Source organism: Struthio camelus, chromosome 3 (genome assembly GCF_040807025.1).
Source record: "Struthio camelus isolate bStrCam1 chromosome 3, bStrCam1.hap1, whole genome shotgun sequence".
In the NCBI taxonomy this organism is placed as follows: Eukaryota; Metazoa; Chordata; class Aves; order Struthioniformes; family Struthionidae; genus Struthio; species Struthio camelus.
In genome coordinates, this window is record NC_090944.1 from 41,624,746 (window position 1) to 41,646,414 (window position 21,669).

Sequence of the window (21,669 nt, forward strand, 5' to 3'; positions counted from 1 at the left end):
TAAACAACATATAAATACCTCTGTTTTGTTTACTGGTTATTTATAGTCTAGCCAATGTCTTAACTGAACGCTGTTTCTTACACACATTGCTTCTCACTCCTCTGGTCTTCTACTTGCTTCTCTGTCAGAAAAAGAAAATGGAGGTGATGTGGTTGTACTGGCTAACTGAGTAGCACTCAGTTGCAGTCCAGACAGTTAAAATGGGATTTATCAGACTACATAAAAACATCTGCAGCATCACTGGCTTCTTCTAGGGTAATTGTCTAGTATTTTTTTTTCATAGTCAATGGAAAGGAATGGGCACATCTATATAGAAAGTGCCTATGCCTCAGTCTAAAGGGGGCAAATAAAATGGATGAGATGTTCATAGAAATGCCTATTTCTCCTGACTGTGAATGAAACCTGGGGTGACTGACTCAGATGTGGATGAGTAAAACTTGTGGGGCAAGTCTATCTGTATAAGGAAGAGATGCACCTGGAGACGGAAGAAGGGATGTCCATTTCCTAACCCGAGCTATTAATCTTTTCCCATCTTTTTTGGGTAGCTGTGGGTTCTGTTTGCTTGCTTGTCCTAGAAACAAGAACAAAAGGTTAGGCATTATTTAGGAACTTAAAGATTCAGGTAGACTACTAAAATCTCTTCAGTGCCTAACGAGACTTCATAGGACCAGTCCATTCAAAAATCTCACTTCAAGCCTGAACACTTTTGAAAATCAGTTCCAAAGGACCTGTTTCAAAGTGAAGAAGACACTACCTATTTAGACTCAGTTTTCTTTTCAAAAGTTCTGTTTTCATTATAGTTCTCTTGTATGGCTGTAATAGAGACTTCCAAGAAAAGTATTCCTACATACCTTCAAGAGAACAATAAGGAACTACTCCACATCCAGGGCTCTTTTCTCAGCTTATTCCATCAGAACCGTCTGGAAGTCTGGTTCAGCATCTATTACCCCTCAAAAACTGATCCTCTCTTCCTTTGCTACAGTAGAACGGGTAGAATTTAAGAGAACTGGTGTACTCCCATATGGCTTCGCGAGCAAGGGTATTGGAGGCTTTTGCAGTAAGCTAGATAGTTTTTGTTTTTTTTTTTTCCTCCTTACTGATATTTGTTTGATATGGGAAGATACTGCAGAATTGATTCCTCTCCTTGTTTCCAGGGGTAATTCAAGGACTGGCCATAAGAGCGGATGGTCTCAGCAGAAGCGCTGAGGGAGGACTGAGGAGGAGTTTCTGGCACAGAGGTGGCAGAGCTCCTCCCTTGAAGTCACTAGCAGACAGCAATGGCATGTGCCGTGGCCTCAGCAGTGCTGTGTAGGCTGCTTCTCATACCCAGACCTCCCTCATGGTTCAGGGGAGGAAAGGGAAGACATTGTGCCCCTTGAGCTTCAGAAATTAGAGCTTTTGTGACCCAGTATGTGCCCTGTAAGCATTTGCTTCATTGTCAGTTCATGTACTAGTGTCAGGCAGACTTAATCTTGTCCTCTGAAGTTCCTTCTGTTTATACTGACTAGGAGAATAACTTTTGACAAGTATAGAGCTTATTCTTTCAGTGGTGTGTGGGTTTTGTGAAACCTATATCTGCTTTTCTGCAAATGTACAGGGCTGGAGAGTGACAGCCAGGCTTTCTTCTTACAGTGTGAGTGACATAAGAATAAGACACAGCCCTGTTCCCTGATGAAGGGAAAGATGATAACTACTGTCTGATATGAGAAAGCTTTGATAAACATCAAGTATTAAAATATCTAATCTGTTCATGTACTCCTCTAAGTCTATCCTGATGACTAGGTTATTGTAGTAAGTATTGCAGTCTTGATAGTTCAGTACAGGAAAAACTCAATAACCAAAAGAAAAGCTGGTTTAGATGCAGGAAAAAATCTTTATGCCAGCATTGTAACGAATAACAGTGAAAGACCAGGGGGGCATATGAGAAAGTGGAAAGAGGTTGGGACACGTGAAACTTGTGTTCTTGCTTAGGAAGTGTGACTATAACAATGAAAAATATGCAAAAGCAATGTTTAATTCAACATCATGATTAGAAACGGCTACCTTTTAATTATAAATTGTGTGTGATAGGGAAGGGGAAAGGATATAATCAGTACAAACACATTTGTCATATTTTTTCTAATAATCTATAAATCAAATATATACTGTAACTTTTTAAGTTTTAGAGAAAATCATTCTTGCTTTAGAGTCCGAGCAGCATAAAACATGCAAATATGGGACCTGGTGCTTCTGAAAATACTGTCTTTTAATCTTACTATCTACTAGGAGTTTACATAAACTTTCCTCTGTAGCACCTGAGACTGAACCAGTGGGTTCTTCAACCAGTGGGTTCACCAGCGAGTGAAGGTTCTGTGCCTCTTTGGTCCAACTCTTTAGTTTGAAAAAATCTTTTGTTGTCATTATCCTGTGATTGAGGAGCTAAAGGTTGTTGTGCTGGGAATTAGATCCAGGCTGAGACTCTTCTAGTTCTGAAGAATTTAAAATGTAACTCCTGGGTTTAAATCTTTTCTTACTTTACCAGATGTTGCCTTATGTCAGCTGTGTGCTGTGCTGGAACAACTCCCTTTGATGTGAAAGGATAAAAAAAAATTTTTTTGTTTTTTAATTTTAACCTTCCTACTAAATAGAAACTATAGTGTTGTCAGTAGATTGCTTTGTAATATTACAAAGCTTTGTTGCAGGGGGAGGGGGAATTGGTCAATTTCGGATATCCAGAAGTCCTGCTGCTGTTCTAGCTAGACTGCTGGATGTCTTGGTATTCTAGACTAATGACTGAATACTTCTTTTGTTAGAAGTCTGGCAATTCTGGACAAATAATTACTGTCTGTAAGTAATTAGCCAAACATTTACATACAGAGATGTTTCAAACTTACTGTGAAATCAATGTACAGTCTGCCACAAAGTGCACCCACATGAACAGTAGAATATTTCTGTACATAGGCAGTGAATCAGCCATTGCAACGTGCCATGCATGCTTTGGCCACCTGTACAGTGCAAGGTCAGTAAATCTGAGGCACTTGGACACACGTTGTACAATGCATGCATCCATATTTCTGCATGGGATTTTGTGGACAGAAAAGTGAAGCCGTTGCTCTTCCACAGGGAGACAAGGAAGGAAAAACCTCTGCTGTAGTTATGGGTAAAGTTGCCCAAAATATATCTAGCTATCACTGCTGAAACCAAAAACATCCAGGTAAAAAACTTGGGATTTACTGAATTTAGCATCAGCACTGTCGCTTCAGTGATGTCTGCACTGGAAATCTGTAGCTGATCCCAGCTTCTGGGATACAAAATATCATTTTATATATGTATAACTATTTATCTATAAAAAGAGTAGATGATGTCTCTTTTATCTCTGTGGTCGCTGACTTAATGAATTAAATGAAAGTCAAATGATTGTCTTATCATCTGATTTTTTTTTTTTTGAAAGCTTTTAGAATTCTGGAAATATCAGTCACCAATTCATAGACCGATTCTCTTACAAGAGGTCTCTTGTCCTAGAGGCTTTTATTTCTAACTACCTGAAACAAAATGAACCTGACTACACTGAGATGTAAAACCCAAAGCCAGGATAAATTTTGAGCAGTTATGATTATCACACAATACAGATAAAATGTGTTACATAGCAGCTTCAGACATTTTCCTGAACAACCAATTGCTGACTAACACAGAATTCAGTAGCTTGTTAGCAAATTTGTAAAAGGCTTTTTGGTTCTAGCTCTTTCATGGGACAAAAAGAGCATCTGCCATCTAGACAGATTTCTAACAGTATCTCTTCTAAATGTATCAAAAGATAGGATTGCAAACAATGATAGATTTCTCCTGCTCCTTAAGTATATCCACAAAGTCTGTCCTTGTATCGCTGCTTCTCCAGTCACATTTACCTCCACCTCGCTCTCTCTGTGATGAAGGAGATGAAGGGAGAGACTTATTTTTGAATTCTTTCTTTATATAAAATAAACTTTTTTTTTTTCTGAATTGAAGGTAGATCTTCATAGGATGCAAGACCTCTAGGAAAAATACTCCTTCCTCTCTCCTGCATACTTTTAAGATCTAGGTTTGCAGGTGTCCCCATTTCTGTACCTTGTTTCTTTCTTCATTTCTTTAACTTCACATTTCTTCCAAAACAAATTTATTCAGTATTTAGTTGTTATTAATAATAAAAAAAGCAAAAATAAACTTTGAAAAAGACAGAAATAATACTGAATGAATACTCCACAGTGCAGACTGGTGGAATTCAGGCCTCTGCATCATTCCAGTTGAGATATCAACTATTCTGCTTTCCATGTTTTGAAGCCTTTTCCATCACTCATGCTTCAAGTCCCCCTTGCTTCATTTTTCATTCTTTTTGGCCATGGCTCTAGAAATCACGATGTGTTCCAAATGCCTCTTTATATAACAAAATCAGAAGCCTAGCCTAGTATGTTGCATCAGTTGGTGGGAAATAAGCAGATGACCTAAGAAGTCATACAGGCAAGCAAATGGAGGGAGCTGCCAGTGATACACTTAGAGCTCCTCGGCCCTTCAGAAGCTAGAGTCGATAGCTGACTTGGAGGCAGCAAACTTCAGACTGCTGCAGGGGGCAGCTGCTTTGTCAGAGCAAAACAGATAGGTGAATGTAGAGTACTGTATTATACCAAAATGACGAAGCAAGTGCACTTAACACCTGCCCTTCCCCCACCCTGCTTTCCATCTCTGCTAATTCCAGCTGGTACGTTTTCTCTTTTTCAATCAAGCCAGGACAGAGGTTGGAGGTTTACTTTGCCCTTCTTGCCCTGGGTAGTGTTTCTCTGCAGGACAGTTTGCAGGTCATGCTTTGCTAAGGGCCTCAAAATAAATGCTCCCAGTAATGTCTCGGCAGAGGGTGAATTTCTAGCCCCCCTACTGTAGTTAAAACACTGCTTGATCCTGGGTTATATGGAGAGTGTGAAGTTTGAAGGTTTTAGCTGTGGCACTGGAAGGCAGAAAGAGCAGTTATGCTTCTCTGAACTCTTAAGTTTGCGTTTCCTCTTACAGACAAGTATATCCTTGAGAGGGTCACATGTGCCCTACTGGCAAATCTCAGGCTAATTTGATCTCTCTTTTGCAGAGAAAGAGTGCTCCCGTATCTGTCATGTTTAGGCTCAGTAATACCTCGAGAACAGACTAGGGAACACACTCATGACACACAGGCTGTGTCTGTACTTGTAAATGAAACAGCAGTAGGGCATGGGCACCAGAACTCAAACATTTGCATTGCTAAATTGTGCGAATAGGCCTAAGCATGGTTTTGGTATGACCAGTCCTCTCTCAAAAAAATTCTGTGCAAGAGTCAATGGTCAGCATGGACCAGGATCAATTCCCAATATTTTTTTTGATAAAGCTATGCTATTTTGAAGGGTAGAGGGTTCAGCAGGGTGAATGCAACCACACTGTGATGGTTTGCTTCAGGACCAGAGTATTGCAATGCTGTTCTGAGTGGATGTTTAGGGCAGGTGTAGACTTTAAGATCTTCATATGTGATGCCCTGATCCAAGCATGTGGTATATTTCTGTAAAATACAGACATGTCTATTGACTTACAGGATACCAAAAAGTCTGAGGAAAGACCCTAGTGCTAAAACACCACATTTTAGAAAACTGCACAGCCAAATGTCTGCAGAGATTCTTTGACTGTGAAGAAGCTAGAATGCAGAATTGAAAGCTGCTTGCAAGCTTTCTGGAGAGCTTCCTTCTGTGTCAAGGATGAACAACAATAATTCTGAGGAGGCCCTTTTTTCTAGACTTCCCTACAGGGATTTAATATCTTCCTGCCCTGATATGGTGTATGGCATTCAGAATGCAATATAGGGACAGCTAATAAATCTCATATGCTTCTGGTAATATTTGTTTCACAGAGATAAAAAGCTAGCACTTCCTAGATATGCTGAAAGGAACAGACTGCACCAACTTGTAGCTTCTTCAGGGTTACCATCAGAAATTAAAGCTTGAATTCTCATTTACATCCTTCATACACTAGAAAGCTCCCTTTTAATTTTTAAGCAATTTGACTTTCTTTTACAGCTGTCTTTTAGGAAGTTCTGTGAACATTGCTTACACTGGAACTGCTTCTGCACCTCCTAGATTCTGAAAATAATTCATTTCCTGGAGTAATTTTTTTAGTTATATGAAACTGAAAAAAGATGATGTATCTTGATGATTAGCAACAAAGATTAGACATGCCACATGCTTCTCTAGCACTCAGTTGTCTGATTAAAAGTGCTAAAATAAAATTAAATAGGAACCATACTAACCTTTTGCTCTAGTCTAAAAGAAATGGTACTGGCTTGTAAGCAATTTATTTTTCTCTTCTTTTTTCAGCTTGGATACCTGTGGAATTAGTGATGCTTCTAGACATGATTTCAAAACTGCTTCAAGGGAGAAAACTGCTTTCAATTGGTCAGACGGTTCTGTCTTAAAATGATGATATGTTAAAATGTCGTGTTACTGGGTTTTAAATTACATTGCTTTTTAAGACTTTGAAACATTGCAGGTGATGACATGGCCTTCATGATACAATTGTTGCTTTCTAAAGGTACAGAAGTTGTCCCTTGACATGAAGCAGACATTTATGAAAAGAGGGGAGTGTGCAGGAAATTCCAGACCATCAGTTAGAATAATAGGGGAGGCATGATTGAGAGAACGTTTCGTATGAAGTGCTATTGTTAGTATTTGTTTTTTAAGTCTCAATATGCTAGCACCCAAAACTACACTTCTGTTATTTTTTAAAGTGTAGGAATTTGCTGATTTGTGAAATGATAAGATAAACAGTAGTAAAGCGACAAGTTTGGAACAGTCTACAAGCACCTGTTGGCAGAAAGGGAAAACAAGTTAAAATACAAGATTTTACCTAAAGAAATAGTTAATGTCAGAAGCTTGGGAGAGGTATCTTTCTTAAATGTAGGAATAGCCAAATGAAGTTTTATGGTATTTGAGCCATAACGCATAAAAATATTGTAAATCTTTTAATCCCAACAGCAACCATGTTTTCACTTCACAAGTATGTTCACAGAGACGGCATTCAAATTCTGATCTAGAAAGTGCTTTAAAAAGTACCTTAGTTGTTCTAGGGATGGCAGCCCTTGTGTGAAAGCGTCTTGCTGGTGATTAGACTTATTACAGTGGAGGTACTGGGGTTGCTGGATTCGAAATAGCATTCAGACATCTTAGTGATCTCCACAAAGTAAGCATCTACACAGATAAGCAGGTCATTTTTTTGAATTATCTGGAATCGTAGCTGCGTTAGGATATGCTGCGTTGTTCTTCTGTAATTCCCTTTCTGCCTGCTTACATGGCACTTATCATTGAGGCATTTTGTTTAGATTTAAAAATAGAAATAGTGATAGCAATTTGCATTTTTTTCAAAAACTTGCTTCACTGTGAGGGTGACAGAGCACTGGCACAGGTTGCCCAGAGAGGTGGTGGAGTCTCCTTCGCTGAAGATATTCAAAACCCGTCTGGATGTGATCCTGGGCAATACGCTCTAGAGGACCCTGCTTGAGCAGGGAGGTTGGACTAGACGATCTCCAGAGGTCCCTTCCAACCTCAACCATTCTGTGATTCTGTGATTCATTTTTTAGGAGAAACAGTTTGCTTAGTTCTTGGGGTGTTCATATATGAGAGGGAATGAGTAAACAATTTGGTGTGCTGTGTAGGGCGAGTCTCAAATTTTTCCATAAATTCTTTTTTAGATAGAATTTTGGATTTTCAGCCAACAGATCCGTTTGTGAACATCATCTGATAATCATGAGAAAAAAATGTTTAACTAAAGAAGGTATAAAATGCTCACAAGCTCGACTACGTCAGTCAAACAGAAAAAAAATAAGCGAGACTGGCTGTGATGCCTTAGCGCATGTTTCGGTTTTACGTTTGCGTACCCGCAGCGTGCGATGACCTCAGTTTCCTAGGCAGAAACATCTGACAGGATTTGCCCCGTCTGGGATGGCATGCCCACAGCGCAGCAGCCCCCTCCAGAGCGGTGACCTCGGGAAGGCCTGTGCAGTCCCAGACCATGAGCTTGGCACTGGCGAAGGATCCTCCCCCGCCATGTGTCCGGAGGGCGGTTCTGGAAGCTTCCGTGCTGCCCTTCCTGGGGGCGGGGCTGGGCTGCAGGGGGCGGGGCTGCCGGCCCTTGGGCGAGGGTGGGCGCTGGGGAAGCGCTCCATCAGGTGTGACCTTCCTGCTGCCGTGGCCTTTCCCTGCCCGTTTCCAGCTCAGGGAAGTAGATTAGATGATGTTCTGTGTGCTGGATGCTGTCTGCAGCTGATAATGTTTTTGAGGAGCGTAATATCTTCTTTCTGTTATCTGAGAAAGCCAGGAGATCTCTACGGGCAGTAGAACGGGAAGGGATGGGATGCTTCAGTAATCCCTCTGCTTCATAGCTTCTACAGGATTTGTTAGGTTGCCTCTATTACCACCTCCATGCCGTGTCTTGATATAACTTGATATATTTTTTTAAATTATCTTTAAAATTACCTGGACCGTATTTCCCTGAGTTTGCCATGTTGTGATAGAAGCCAGGTGAGATGCATATTAAAAAAGGGAAAAAAAAATCCAGTTAACTTTTTCACAGACATGCCTTAATCATATGAGTCTCACCTGTTGTCTTCAGTGGGCAGAGTGAGTGATATTCTGGATGCCCTAACTGGGCATTTCAGTGTATGATATGTCATGAGTTACTTTTTAAATTTAACCATTATTCCATTGTTATTTCATGCTAGATGCAGTTAAAGGGAGAATTGCAACATCAGTGAAGTATTTTTTTATTATATAATGGAAATTTGTTCCCACTTGGAACTGTTCTAACGTCATTTTTGTATGGGAATTTATGCAGCACATAATTTCATTCTTATACTGCATTGTCTATATACTAGCTACTCACCCAATTAAGAAAAGGAGGAGAGAATTTTAAGCCAATTCAAATGAGCAAATTGACCATTCTTGGAACCTATTTAACAAGCTCTTTCACATCAAAACTTAGAGATCTTAATCTGAAGGAGAATTCTTCTGGTTCTGGTAAAAACGACAGCATGTTATAGATCTATGCTAGGAAGAGGCATACAATTGCTCCTCAAAATACTTTTACAGAAGATCAACAAATTCTCTGTGAACAAAAGGGTCAAAATGTGAACAAAAATATATAAGCCATAGCTTTATAAGCCACAGCTATCTCTTTGAAATGCAGCATAGCTATTATTTGATTGGAAGGTTTACGTTATTTGGGAGAGACAGCAATTTGAAAGAGTCAAACTGAAACCCTGTGGTAAAGAGAACACCCAGATTTTTAAAAAGAATTTGAAAAATCTGCAGATAAGCCTTTTTATTGCCTTAAAAACATTAGACAATATTCTGTGTATGGTCGGTATCGCAGAAATAACTCATTAGTTAATTATGTTCTGTGTAAATAAGCATATTTAAAAATTTTGCATGTCAGTGTTAAATGCATATGCAACTTCAAAATACAGTTTTAGTTCAGCCCCTCCCCTCCATATTATTAGCATTTAAACCCCAAAACAAATTAGTAATTCCAGTTTATTTATAGATGTGTTAATTGGATTCAGTCACAGAATAAAAGTGATTTATCATCTGTCTTGAATTTAAAGTATAGGAAGGGCAAATAATAATTTAAACAGTTGTGTCTAATTTTTCCACTGGTTTTGTAGCTTGGTATGTCTTTTATAAGCATCCTGGGAAAACAGTAGGTGGGTGAGAAATTAATTTCCTAAAATTCTGGCTCTTCTTATAGAGGTACTAGGAAGTCAGTATTTTAGAGAGGGAAAGCAAAACCGTTGTGGGTAAATGTGTACTGTTATGTGGAGGATGTTAAATGTAATTCCAAGGTGGTAGCATAAATATGTTGTTATAAATATAATTACTAATCTAAATTTTAGAAACATCAGGCAAGAAATATGAAGTCTGTCACAGGCTGTCACATTGAATCACATGATAAAAAAAAAAAAGTGAAAATAAATCAGTAAAATCAATCAGGGAAACTAAATATGCCTATTAGACGCATAAATATTGTTTTGGAGGCAAAGTCTGAATCCTTGCTTTAAATTATAAGTAAACCCAGCCTTCTTATAGGAAGGGGAAATGCTCTGTAATGAAGTGATCATTTAATAAATTGGATTAGTTATTAAATCAAATTTTGTGCTTTCAGAGTATTTTCTCTTAGTATGTTCCATATGTCAGTGAAAGCTTCAAACTACAGCAGAAGCAAGATAGCAGATCTGGAGAAGAAGTAATGTTAATATGGAGGAGATGTTTGGTATGTAAGGTTTTGCAAATGCAAGTAATTTTGCTTCCAGTATGTCTTTTTGATATGTATGCATTTCTGTGTTGTAATTTAGACATCTCTCAAAATCACTGTACAAGCAAAATGCTTAAGCTGATTTTAGTTTAGTTTGCTTTTCTGAATTGGAGAATTCACGACCAATTCAACGGTCAAACGCACCATAAAATATGGTAGGAGAATAAAACCTGCATCATTTCATCCTTTTTTTTGAAAAGGGTAATAGCTAAGTTGTTGAGAAAAACTGAAAAGTAAGAATCAAAATATTGGTTGACTACCTCTTGGGGATGAATGATAGGCTATGTGAAAATTACATATTGTCATTAAAAGTAGGAGGTTAATGCTTCCAGTCATATGGAGGTTTTGAGTCTGGGTTTTGGATTTTTGTCATGAAATGTCTCTAATTTTTCCTACCTCGGTAATCCTGGATTGATTACTGTCCTCCAGCTAAGAGGAGCCAGATGGGACTCCTGTCAGCCTGTATTATCATGGACGAGTTAAAGAAAGGTGATAGATTAAATACCAACAACCCCTTTCCTTTCTTTAGTATTGTTTCCTTGTATATACTGGAATTCAAAGGGTACCTGAGTGTTTATCTCATTTTCCTCTTTGATTTGTGAAGCTGGTAGTCTCAAGTTCAGGGAAGCGGCCCTTTTGTCACCCTTTTATTTACACTGATGTTTCTTAACTCTCATTTCTACAATTGATTTTACAGCTGCTTTGACAGCTCCAAGTAGAGTTCAGTCCAGATTGGCAGCTATCAAAGAATAGTGTCCATGATGTATGGGACTATGTAAAAAGAAGTAAGAAACAGTGTCTTCTTTGGAGATAGCAGAATGAGCAATTATACCATCGTGTCTTTGAGAGAGGTGAATTACATACTCGTAATCAAACCAGTCCAAGATCTCAACCAACAGATTTTTTGTGATACACGGAAAGTGAGGTTCTCTAGATACAGACTTCTCTTTAGAAGCAACATTTTCCTTTGGCTAATTCTGTTATACTCTGATCTTTTAAACCGTATATTTTCATGCTTTTTTTCTTTACAAGATGGTAAACCCTGCTACACAGAAGAATGCAGAATACTTTCTGTTGTGTTTGAGTTTGATGTAGCCATAAATCAATGCTATTTCCTATTGGATATTGTTAAAAAGTATATTTTCTGAAGTGCTAGCTAATTTATATATTTTGTTTGAGACGGTAAGTATTTAGAATAAGCGCTTTGATAATTTTTGGCTATAGTATGTTATCATTTCAAGAAAGTTTTAAAAATATAAGTTGTACGAGCAACCTATTAATGTGTTCCTCACTCTTTTCGTTATGCGCTTCAGAGAGCTGTACTATAAAATAGAAGTATTTTATAGTATCACACTATATTCAAAAAAATAAAATGTGTAAAGTTACATAAATAATTAACATTTAATCTGAAAGCAATATCTATTTTAAATCATTGACATAGCTTTTCATAAGAAGTGGACAGTGTTTTTTGGCAGCTGAGAGCAGCAGCCTGTCCTAAGTCTTTATTATTTTAATTGATATCTTACAGGATTATGCTGCATTCAATGCAAGATTATTTGTTTGGCTACCAGTGCTATATAAAGTTTAAACTACTTGTCCTGTTCTTCAGAAATCAGTACAACTTCATATTAATGTACTGTACATGTGATCTGATTTTATTTTGTGTTTCTTTTTGTCTGCTATGGTCTTGTAGTGAAGCAAGCTGCAATACCTCAAGAGTGAGAGGGAGCTGCCATGCATACCTGGTGTCTGTGCATAAAGCACTCTCTCATTTCTTGATGTAATACCAGGCCTTTGGATAACACTATTTGTCATTCTTTTATTGACCATCCATATCACACTGAGGTATTTTTATTCCTGTGGACCCTAGCACCCTTATCAATAAAATGGGAATGGTTTTACTTCTCCTTATAAAGCACATTGAGGCCTATAGGCTAAAATAAGAGCTTATTTGCTCTTTGGAGATCATCTAGTCCAACCTCTCTTCTCAAGCAGGTTCACCTAGAGCAGGTTGCCCAGGACCCTGTCCAGATGGCTTTGGAATATCTCCAGAAATGGAGACTCTACAACCTCTCTGGACATCTTGTTCCAGTGCTCAGTCACCCGCACAGTAAAAAAGCTTTTCCTTAAATTCAGATGGAGTTTCCTGTGTTTCAGGTTGAGCCTGTTGCCTCTCACCCTGTCACTGGCCACCACTGAGAAGAGTCTGGCTCTTTGTCTTATCTTTAAGCACTTTGATAAATCTTAAAAAGAATAATTTAAACTCTTCAGAGTTGCTGAAGTTTTTAACAAGATTTCTTAGTCTGATAATATACTTCTCTCTTGCATTGAAATAAATATTTTAGGTAAATTTAACCGTCTCTAAGCTATGTGTGATAAAAAGTTACCTTAAAATAATTTGGATTTATTTTGCACCACCATAATTCAAAAGAATTTATGTTTTAAGCCTTCAGTACGGTTTGGGGCAACGCAAACTACAAGCTTTGGTAGCTTTTCTTTTGATGTAGGTCATTCTGAATCCACAGACTGATTCGTGTGGCAGAAGATTATATGGTTAGAACAGGTTTTTTATGTTGTTGTTCAAGCTAAGAATGCGAAAAAGATGCTGAATGCAAAGGCTATTTTTAATGCATCACCATGGGAAAATAGAAAATCAATAAAAGATAACTTTTTCCTGATCACTCTCCTTTCCTCCTCTGATCTGTGTGAATTGAGGATTTGCAGAAGGAGTCCTTCCAGAATGCTACGGGCTCTGCTATGCTGCACCGGGTTTTACTCCCTTGCTGGTAACTGTACAGTGTGTGTGCATGTTCTTTTGAGGACAGCATGCTGCCACAGCTGCCAAAGAATGGAAAAGCCAGTCAATTAAGTACAGCCAGCCAGTCTAAAGGCCTGCTAAGTTAATGTCTCATGAAGTTCAACCTAGGGAAGTTGCAAATCCTGCCCCTGGGGAGGAATAACCCCAGGCACCAGCAGAGGCTGGAGGCCAATCTGCTGGACAGCAGCTTGGCAGAAGAGGCCCTAGCAGTGTGCAATAAGTCGGGCATGAGCCAGCAATGAGTCCTTGCAGCAAAGAAGACCAGCTCTGTCCTGGGCTCTATTAGTGAGAGCATTGCCAGCAGGTTGGGGGAGGTGATTCTTCTGCTCTATTCAACACTGCTGAGTCCTCACCTGGAGTGTTGGGTCCTGGGGAGCCCAGCACTGGACAAGACAGACATGGACCTGTTGCAGCAAGTCCAGTGAAGGGCCGCAAAGATGCTCAAGGGATTGGACTGTCTAACGTATGAGTCTGAGAGCTGTGATTATCCAGCCTGGAGAAGAGCAGGCTCAGAAGGGATCTTATCAATGCATTTAAATATGTGAAGGGTGGATGTAAAGAACATGGAGCCAGACTCTTCTCAGTGGTGGCCAGTGACAGGGTGAGAGGCAACAGGCACAAATTGAAATACAGAAAATTTCATTCAAACATGAGAAAACTTTTTTACTGTGAGGGTGGTTGAACACTGGAACAGGCTGCCCAGAGTGGTTGCAGAGTCTCCATTTCTGGAGATATTCAGTACCTGACTGGAGAAGGTCCTGAGCAGTCTGCTCTTGTTGACCCTGCTCTGAATAGAGGGGATTAAACTAGGGACCTCCAGAGGTCCCTTTCAACCTCAACGATTCTGTGAAATAAAAGTTAGCAAAAAACAAATCTAAATAGGATGCCTCTGTGCAATATGTTTCATAGGTCTCTCTGTCCTCCTAAATGACTAAATCCTTTTTAAGCTGTCATAATTCTCTGGATTTTTATTTTGATTCAATTTGAGTTATTTATATCATCAGTATAGTAATATTTAAGATATTACAGGTTTCTGACACCTCATAATATTAAGACTTCAGTATAATGTATAATGAATGCTTTGTTTCCTGGGAACTTCCCGTAGTATCTCTTACAACCATGTTATTTAAGTATTATACTTTGAATTCACACAATGCATAATCATTTTACTCAACCAGCTTCACTCCATCAGAGTTTTGTAAGCTACTTTTTTGATCAGACGTCACAGTCAACAGTGGCAAAAATGACGGATACCACTTGTTAACAGCAGTGTTGAAAGCAAGTAATACTGTTCGCATGAGCAATGATTGTCTCCGTGTTGGGCTGCTTGCCAGTGTTGGTACTTGTACCCAGAGTGGCTACCTTAGTGGCCTTTTCTTAGGGTCTGCATTATGGTAAGTTCTGTTGCTGTAATTCTGGGCCTCCTACCAGACCATCTGACTGGCAGAATTAAGAAGATAGTGTAAAGATAAATGTGGGCTTCAAATGTCAGTTTATTTTTAAGATATATGCTTTAATAATGCAAAACACTTATGTTCATTTTTACTCTCATAGTATTTATTTTCTAGACAATCCAAGCATGCTTTAGGACAGTCTTACTGTATTTAGGAGCTTTTGTCTTTTTGAAGGTACTTCAAAGAACACACTTGCCACTTTTCAAACCACATATATGGATAGATCTCTGTTTCTGCTTACACTGTAACATGATAGGGAATGTCAAGGAAAACTCAGGATCTGAGAACTCTGAACTCTGCAGGTAGTTTAGGATGAGATTTTTCCTTTCTGACCTTCCTTGTCTTCTGAGCTTCTTCTCTAGTCAGTGAAGTCAAAAGACATTTTCAGAGAGAATATATGTCATATATTTGTTACACAAATGTCTGTAGTAAGTCAGATGATCATCTGTTGTATTTTCTTTCCTTCTCCATTGGCTGTAGAGAGACTGTAGGCAACTAGTGTAAAACTACATGCCTTGTTTTTAGACAACAAAATTATGTTGGAAGAACTTAATCCCCATTTCCTCCTAAACTGTAGGGCTTTAAGAGACTTACTCCCACATATTAGCATTGATAGCTCATGTGTCTGTGTAGTTCCTTCATTTGATTCTTTATCTCTCATCTCAGGAGCTTTTAAAAAGCTCATTTAGAGCTGTGTCTCATGACTTAGGTTTGAGCAGAATCTTGGGATGTTGCTTCCCTACTCGAAGCTAAGCAAACGAGGAGATACCAGAAACCTCCCAGGGACTAAATTTATGTTTTACTAGGGCGTGCTCTCAAAATCTAAAACATGGTATCTTTTTAACTAGGAAAAACTCTGCTAGATGAGTCGTTATTTAAGCCTCTGGAAAAGGAAGAACTGGTCGTGTGTACCAAGATCCATGTGGATTCATTCCTACAGACTTACTTTCTAGTCCTGCAGCTTCCAGAGTTTTCCCAAGTCACAGAAACTCCATGCACTTTCCTCTGGTCTCGATAGCAGTGTTTTTACTTCCAGTCCCACAATGCCTTAGCCTTTCAGTCTTCCTGGCAGCTTTTTTACCTCAGGTTTCTTCTGTGCGGACCCCCTTCTACCATTCCGTGCCAAGAGCTGCACATGCTGAGGGGCTCTGAGGAGAGCAGCAGACTCTCTTCCTGGCCAGAGAAGTAGTCAGGGCAATGGGATGGCCTTCCTCCAGCTCTTGAGTCATGTCCTTTCTGCATTAAGCATGTATAAGATAGTACACAATAAACTGAAAACAAACTAAATATTTCTACCCATCTGCTGTGAGCCGTCAAACAGACATAGGATAAAATAAGAATCCATAATGACTTTAAAAATACAGTGCAGTCTGGAGAGAAAACAGGTGAATGTTTATGTAACACAACTCTTCGTGAAAAACTGTAAGCAGTAAATGTTTGACATGTTAATGATTTTAAAACTTCTTAAATTTAATTGGTCAAATTTATCCAAATAGCATTTTGAAGAGTTATTGTCCACAGAGAGCTAGGTAAGAGTCTGTAGGTGGCTTTTTCCCTCAAGAGATGGACAAATATAGCTTACATAATTTACAATGTATAGTTATTGCTGCCCTCTTTTCTATCACAAATTAGTATTTTTAACTAATCTTTTTTGTTTATGGTTGATTTGCTTCTCTTTTGGTGGACTTCACCCCCTGTAGGAGCCATTCTACCCAGTGGTGCAGAAAACTTATGTCTATGATAAAGAGCTTGATGAATCACAAACATGCATAATTTATCCAAAGGATTGTTCTTGTATTATACAGTGTATGCAGATGAAATGGCCCTGGGACAAGGATTTTCATAACAGGCCTTAGTGTGAAGTGAGTTCTGAGATGAGGATCAAGCATTTGATCGACCATGTAGGGGGATATACCTATGAGTTTTCAACCAAGTTTTCACTTACGATAATTTGTTTATCTTGTAGAAGGTTTCAAAGAGACTATTTATTGAGAATGTAGTAACTACAGTGTTGACTCTTAGCAAACTCTCTCATGTTCCTTTTTTTGGCACTACAGTGTTATCTATCTATCTATCTATTTATTTATTTATTTTCAATGTGGAAAAGCATATAACAGATCTTTGAAGTGTTTTGAATTGGTCCCGAACAAAACACAAACTTTAGCACAGAATAATTACTGGAAGGTTTCCTGAGCTAAGCTTTTCAGGTGAACAATCTGGATTCAGACAGAATGACAAAAAATATCTGTTATTTGGGAGTGAAGGTTCTTCTTTGTAGGCTTTGCCTTTAAAATGTTAGATTTTTCTGGTGTTTAGGCCATAGTTGCACAGTAGGCAAGAATGGGATGAAAAGAATTCTTGATCTTAAAGGCATTGCATTAATACAAATTAATGTGGAAATTGGTTCCTTTGTACTGTAGCGTAATTTCAAAATCAGTAGGTTATGGAACATACCAGATCATGGCCATCTAGCTGAATAGATTTAATTGTGCTACACTTAGAAGGATGTAATGCCCTTTACAGATTTATTTCTTATTGATAACATTTGTATTTAGAAAAAAATATATATCTATATGCAAAAAGATGAAAGTAATATCCCAAACCACTAACCTAAAATTAGGAATGGGATTGCAGAAAAAATGATTCATATAGTACATCAGATGGGCTATTTATTTTATTATGGTAATGAAGCCTATCCTTTCAATGACTTAAAAACCATTTTGAGAAAAGCAGGTGATTCTACAGTTGAACTGAGTCAAGAGGCATCATACTTATAAATGAGGGAAGTGGTGATTAGTAACACAATGTGCTGTTGGTAAAAGTTGTTGTCCCAGATTTTATCTATGCAGTTCAGATCATTTACAAGATCTTCAAAAAAATGGTACGTCTCTTATAAAGCATAAGCTGCTTTTTGCTTGTGAACTGTCCAGTAATAAAGAATTAAGAATTTTATTGAAAGCAAAGTGAATTAAAAAAGACACAAAACTACGTCTCTTCTCTGTCTAGGCTATGTCTTCCTCAAGAAGAGGCTTTTTTTAATCTAGCTAAGTTGAAAGAATTTATTTCTTATGCTGGATAGAGGTGGTTTGACTCCCATGTCAGTTCATTATACAGACATGCCAAAGCTGGTCTTCAGTTCTGCCAGCTTCAGTAGTCCACTGGAAGGATGAACACCAGGTTAACGCACTTAGGGACATGTGGCAGGAACGTCATATTTTTACCTTTGTGAAACCCTCCTTTGTTTCCTGTTGTATGTCAGTGTACTTCCAGCTGCAGCACAGAGCAGGGTTCAGTCTTTTGAGTTGTTTTATAAAGAAAATGTCAGCCTATTATGCAGCTGCATTGCCAAGTGGCAGTATGGAAAACTGAGTGTCAGTGTTAATAAGTGTTGCCTGTCAGCCTCAACAGTCCTGTACTGTCAATTTTCTAGTAAACAGACTCTCAATGTGAAGGATAGATTATTTCTGAATAACTTATTCAGCAAAACTAGTGAGCAGTAAACCTGAAGGTATTTTTTCATAAGTCCCTCCCAGGTAGTTACTGTTGTGTGTGTTCAGTGCTCTCTGTCAGCGCACTAGAATTAAGTTTATATTGTGGTGTACGTTTATCCATATATGTAGTTACTATGTGTGACTTCAGTGTATATGTGTGCTTCCTAAATTCTTCAGAGTTGGAGGTGGATGGTAGCTTCTCGTTTTGCCACTGGATGCTTCTGGTTCTCCTTAAGCAACGGGTTCAGAAATCCTGTTGGTAAAATTGTAGCGCTGAAATCGCTTTAAACCAAAATAAAAAGCTCCAAATAAACATATTTCTCAGAAGCTTACAGATGACACATATTACATAATATGTTATACTTTCAAGAGATGTGGGAATAACAGACCATGAAAGGGAAGTGTTGGAGATTTTATGTCCATAAGCATACAAAATTTTCCATTTGGTAAAATGAAAGCATTGAAGCTGACTCATTCTTCCCAAGCACTCCTGAAGCTCTTTACCTGTTCTTGTTTTTATTTTCTGTATTCCAGGGTTCCTTACAATTGCTTTTGAAGTGCACCTTTCTCTGGACCTAACCATTAAAATTTCTTTGCTAGACAATTTCTTCTCTTCTTGTGAAACCACAGTTGTCAAGCTTTTGGGTAGTGAATGGAGTTTCTTGATTTTTATTTCTTTTTGTTTTTTTTTTTCCTTTTATTTTTTAACCTACTGCTTGGTTCCAAAGCATCCTGTCATTGCTAAACAAAGTTACTGTGATAAACTGGAAGGGCCAGTTGTGACTCTCACCTACCCTTCCTTGCTAAATAGTGCTTGCCTTCTTGGTCTTGGCTGTTCTCCCAGTCTTTGATGGGAGGCCCGGCAGGAGTAAAGAAGGGTATCTTTGGGATGTTGGAGGGAAGAGGACTGTAGGTGCAACTCTGATGAGTAGGGAGCAGATGTGGACAGGGAAGAAGGCAAGAAAGGGAGGTGGAGGAGGTAACGGTCCACAGTGAGTGGAGACATAGTGCTTGAAAGCCAAATGGACTTACAAGAAAGGGAACTGAAAGTAATGGAATATGGAGGAGGGAGACTGTTATGTTAGGCTAGTCGGTAGGCCTAAGGGAGATGTGTAACCAGGTAGAACAGTAGGGTGCTTGTATTTGCGTAACACTGGTGTATGTAATTTTATGCAAGTTTTCTCTCAGACTTTGCAGTACTTTTCTACGAGTAAGTGTATCCTGCAACCCTGCTAAGGCTGGGAATTTTAAGAAAATCATAATAAAAAAAAGATAGGGGGAGAAAAGTGGAAAATTTGAAGAGAAAGTGGAAAAGAGCAGTAGAAAAAGTGATAGGCAGGATAGAGCAAAAGCAAACTATCAAAGGGATAACTAATGGAGGAAAAAGATGGCAGCAGTTGTATAAAACATGGGAAAAGAATTAGAAACATGCATCTGCCATCCCTATCTCTGAGGGATTAATGTTAGGAACTTCTCAACTCTGTGCCAATTACCTGCTCGCTGTTGCTCACTGGAGACAGTTTCTGAACAAAAATTGCCAATCCGGATACTTCAGGAAATCTCACAGATAGATGTTTTGTTTTAAAAAAAGAAGGAAAAACATTGTGACAAAGTTTCTTGACTTATCTCAGTTGACACAGATTAGTCAGCTTTGAATGTGTGATCTAGGTGCATTTAATACTGCAAATGACCTGCAGTGACTGCATAGTCATTCACAACAAGTTCTTTTTTTAGCCATTTTTTTGCATTACAGTATTCTCTTCCACTTGGGTGCTGGAAGATGCTGATTTCTTTGGGGTGAGACTACCCTAATGAGGTGAGAAAATTGGCCTTTAATATAAAAAAAAGAAAAGAAGCTTCAGTCTGTTCAGTCTGCAAGCCCCTCTTCTATAACAGTTTTCTGTTTATAATAATCTCAATAGAAAGAAGCATTTCTTTGCTGATGTTCAACCTTGTAATACATAAAGTTACCTGAATAAATAGTAATGTTTGCTGTTCTAAGGGAAGCTATACTTAACTTGAGTGCACTTTTTCTTTAAAAATACTCTTTACATGTATAGGCTGATAAATGTGAAGAACTGTGTATTGATATTCACTTCAAATGAGATTTTTCCTTTTGTTTTTCCTGCTTTTAGATATGACAAATTGCTAGACCGCGACTGTACTGATATCCTGAGTATTTTTCTAGATACCACAGGGTTTAGTTAGTGAGCTGATGTAAAACTGAATAGGAAAATATTTAAACGCTTGAAGAAATTTTAGTCTCTTAAAATAACTATATGTCTAGTGCAACTGTTGACATTCAGTTATATTTTCTCATTACCTTTCTGTTGATTCATTGTATGACCTACAGTAGGGTGCCAAATTCTCCTGTGTACAGTTTAGACAAATGAAACCTGAATGGAATACTTATGCTGCGAGTCTTTAATATTCCTAAAAAATATTTTAGTGTCTACAGAGAGAAGATGCTCTGGAATTTCAGAACATTAGTGCTACAATATTTATTTGCACTAGTATCACGTTTATTTTTGGAAGCACTGCAAGTCTCACAGAACTAGTTTTCAAGGGAAAAATGCATAAATTAGTTTCCCTCTTCTTGTCACTGTTTTTCTGTCATTTTTTCTTCTCTTCCCATCCTACTTTTTAAATTAGACTTCTAAAAAGTGTTTTAAAAACTAGCCACTGTGGAATGTGTTCATTTTATCTGCTATTCATCTTGCACACTGAAATCAGGACGGCAGCTGCAAGCAGTGGCATTGACGACTTGGAGGAAAAACTAGCAGGTGAATTCTTTTTACTATGTTGTTCCTTGGTTACTAAGAAAACAGCGCATTGCGTTTCTGCAGTTAGTTGATCTAGTTAGTAACAACATGATTCCCATCTCCAGCTCATCAATAAGTAATAAATGCAGAGCTGCAAGTGGACAGGGAGTGGGAAGTAAGGCTGTGATACTGTGCTCCCCAGGAATTTGATTGAGAAGCTAGCAATCCAGCGAGAGCAGAAGGTGAACTGTGTAGAGAGAAAGCTTTTATCTCTGTGAAGGGCAGAGGCCTCCAGCTTATTCTGGAATTTCCAACTTAACAGGATCAGGAAGCTAGAGCAGAAGTAAAAGAAAAGAAGCTCCTTGCAGCAGTGAAATGCTGTGCAGGAAAGAAATAGGCTCCTAGTCGAGAATATTGGGGAAAAGCCCCTTGCGGAGGGAAATTTTGCAGTTTTGGCCTCAGCGTGAACCAGGAACTGCTGCTGGTAACAGCAGCTGTTCTCCCTGAGCTCTGACCTCAGCGTGACTGGAGCACCTTCAATGCTCCCCAAGAAGGGCAATCTCACCTCTTGCAGTAGCTGCTGTGTACTGAATGGTACTGGGACCACTAAAAGATGTAGGTTTAGTTGTGCTTGGAACAAAGTCTCAGCCTGTTGTCCTACTTTGAGGAGTGTCTGATCCACTTCTCTAACCTATATGCAGCTCAGAGGGCTGAGTTAGGTGGTGGAACTTTTGTAGGAGAGGATGTCAGTAGATTGACTACATCAAAATATAGTCAATTGACTGAATATTCAATCAGTAGTCTTGAGAAAATAATCA

General features: G+C 38.6%; 1 protein-coding gene across 39 annotated transcripts in view; it reads left to right on the plus strand.

The window, feature by feature from the left end:
- RIMS1 (regulating synaptic membrane exocytosis 1) overlaps nucleotides 1–21,669 on the plus strand; it is a 361,088-nt gene that overhangs the window by 57,940 nt on the left and 281,479 nt on the right. For 35 of the 39 annotated variants that reach the window (XM_068937509.1, XM_068937512.1, XM_068937513.1 and 32 more), the window contains exon 2: nucleotides 6,339–6,416. The exons of the other annotated variants lie outside the window; for them this stretch is intronic. In XM_068937509.1, coding sequence (XP_068793610.1) covers nucleotides 6,339–6,416 — 78 coding nt within the window. The remainder of the gene's footprint in view (nucleotides 1–6,338; nucleotides 6,417–21,669) is intronic. 39 annotated transcript variants of the gene reach the window in all.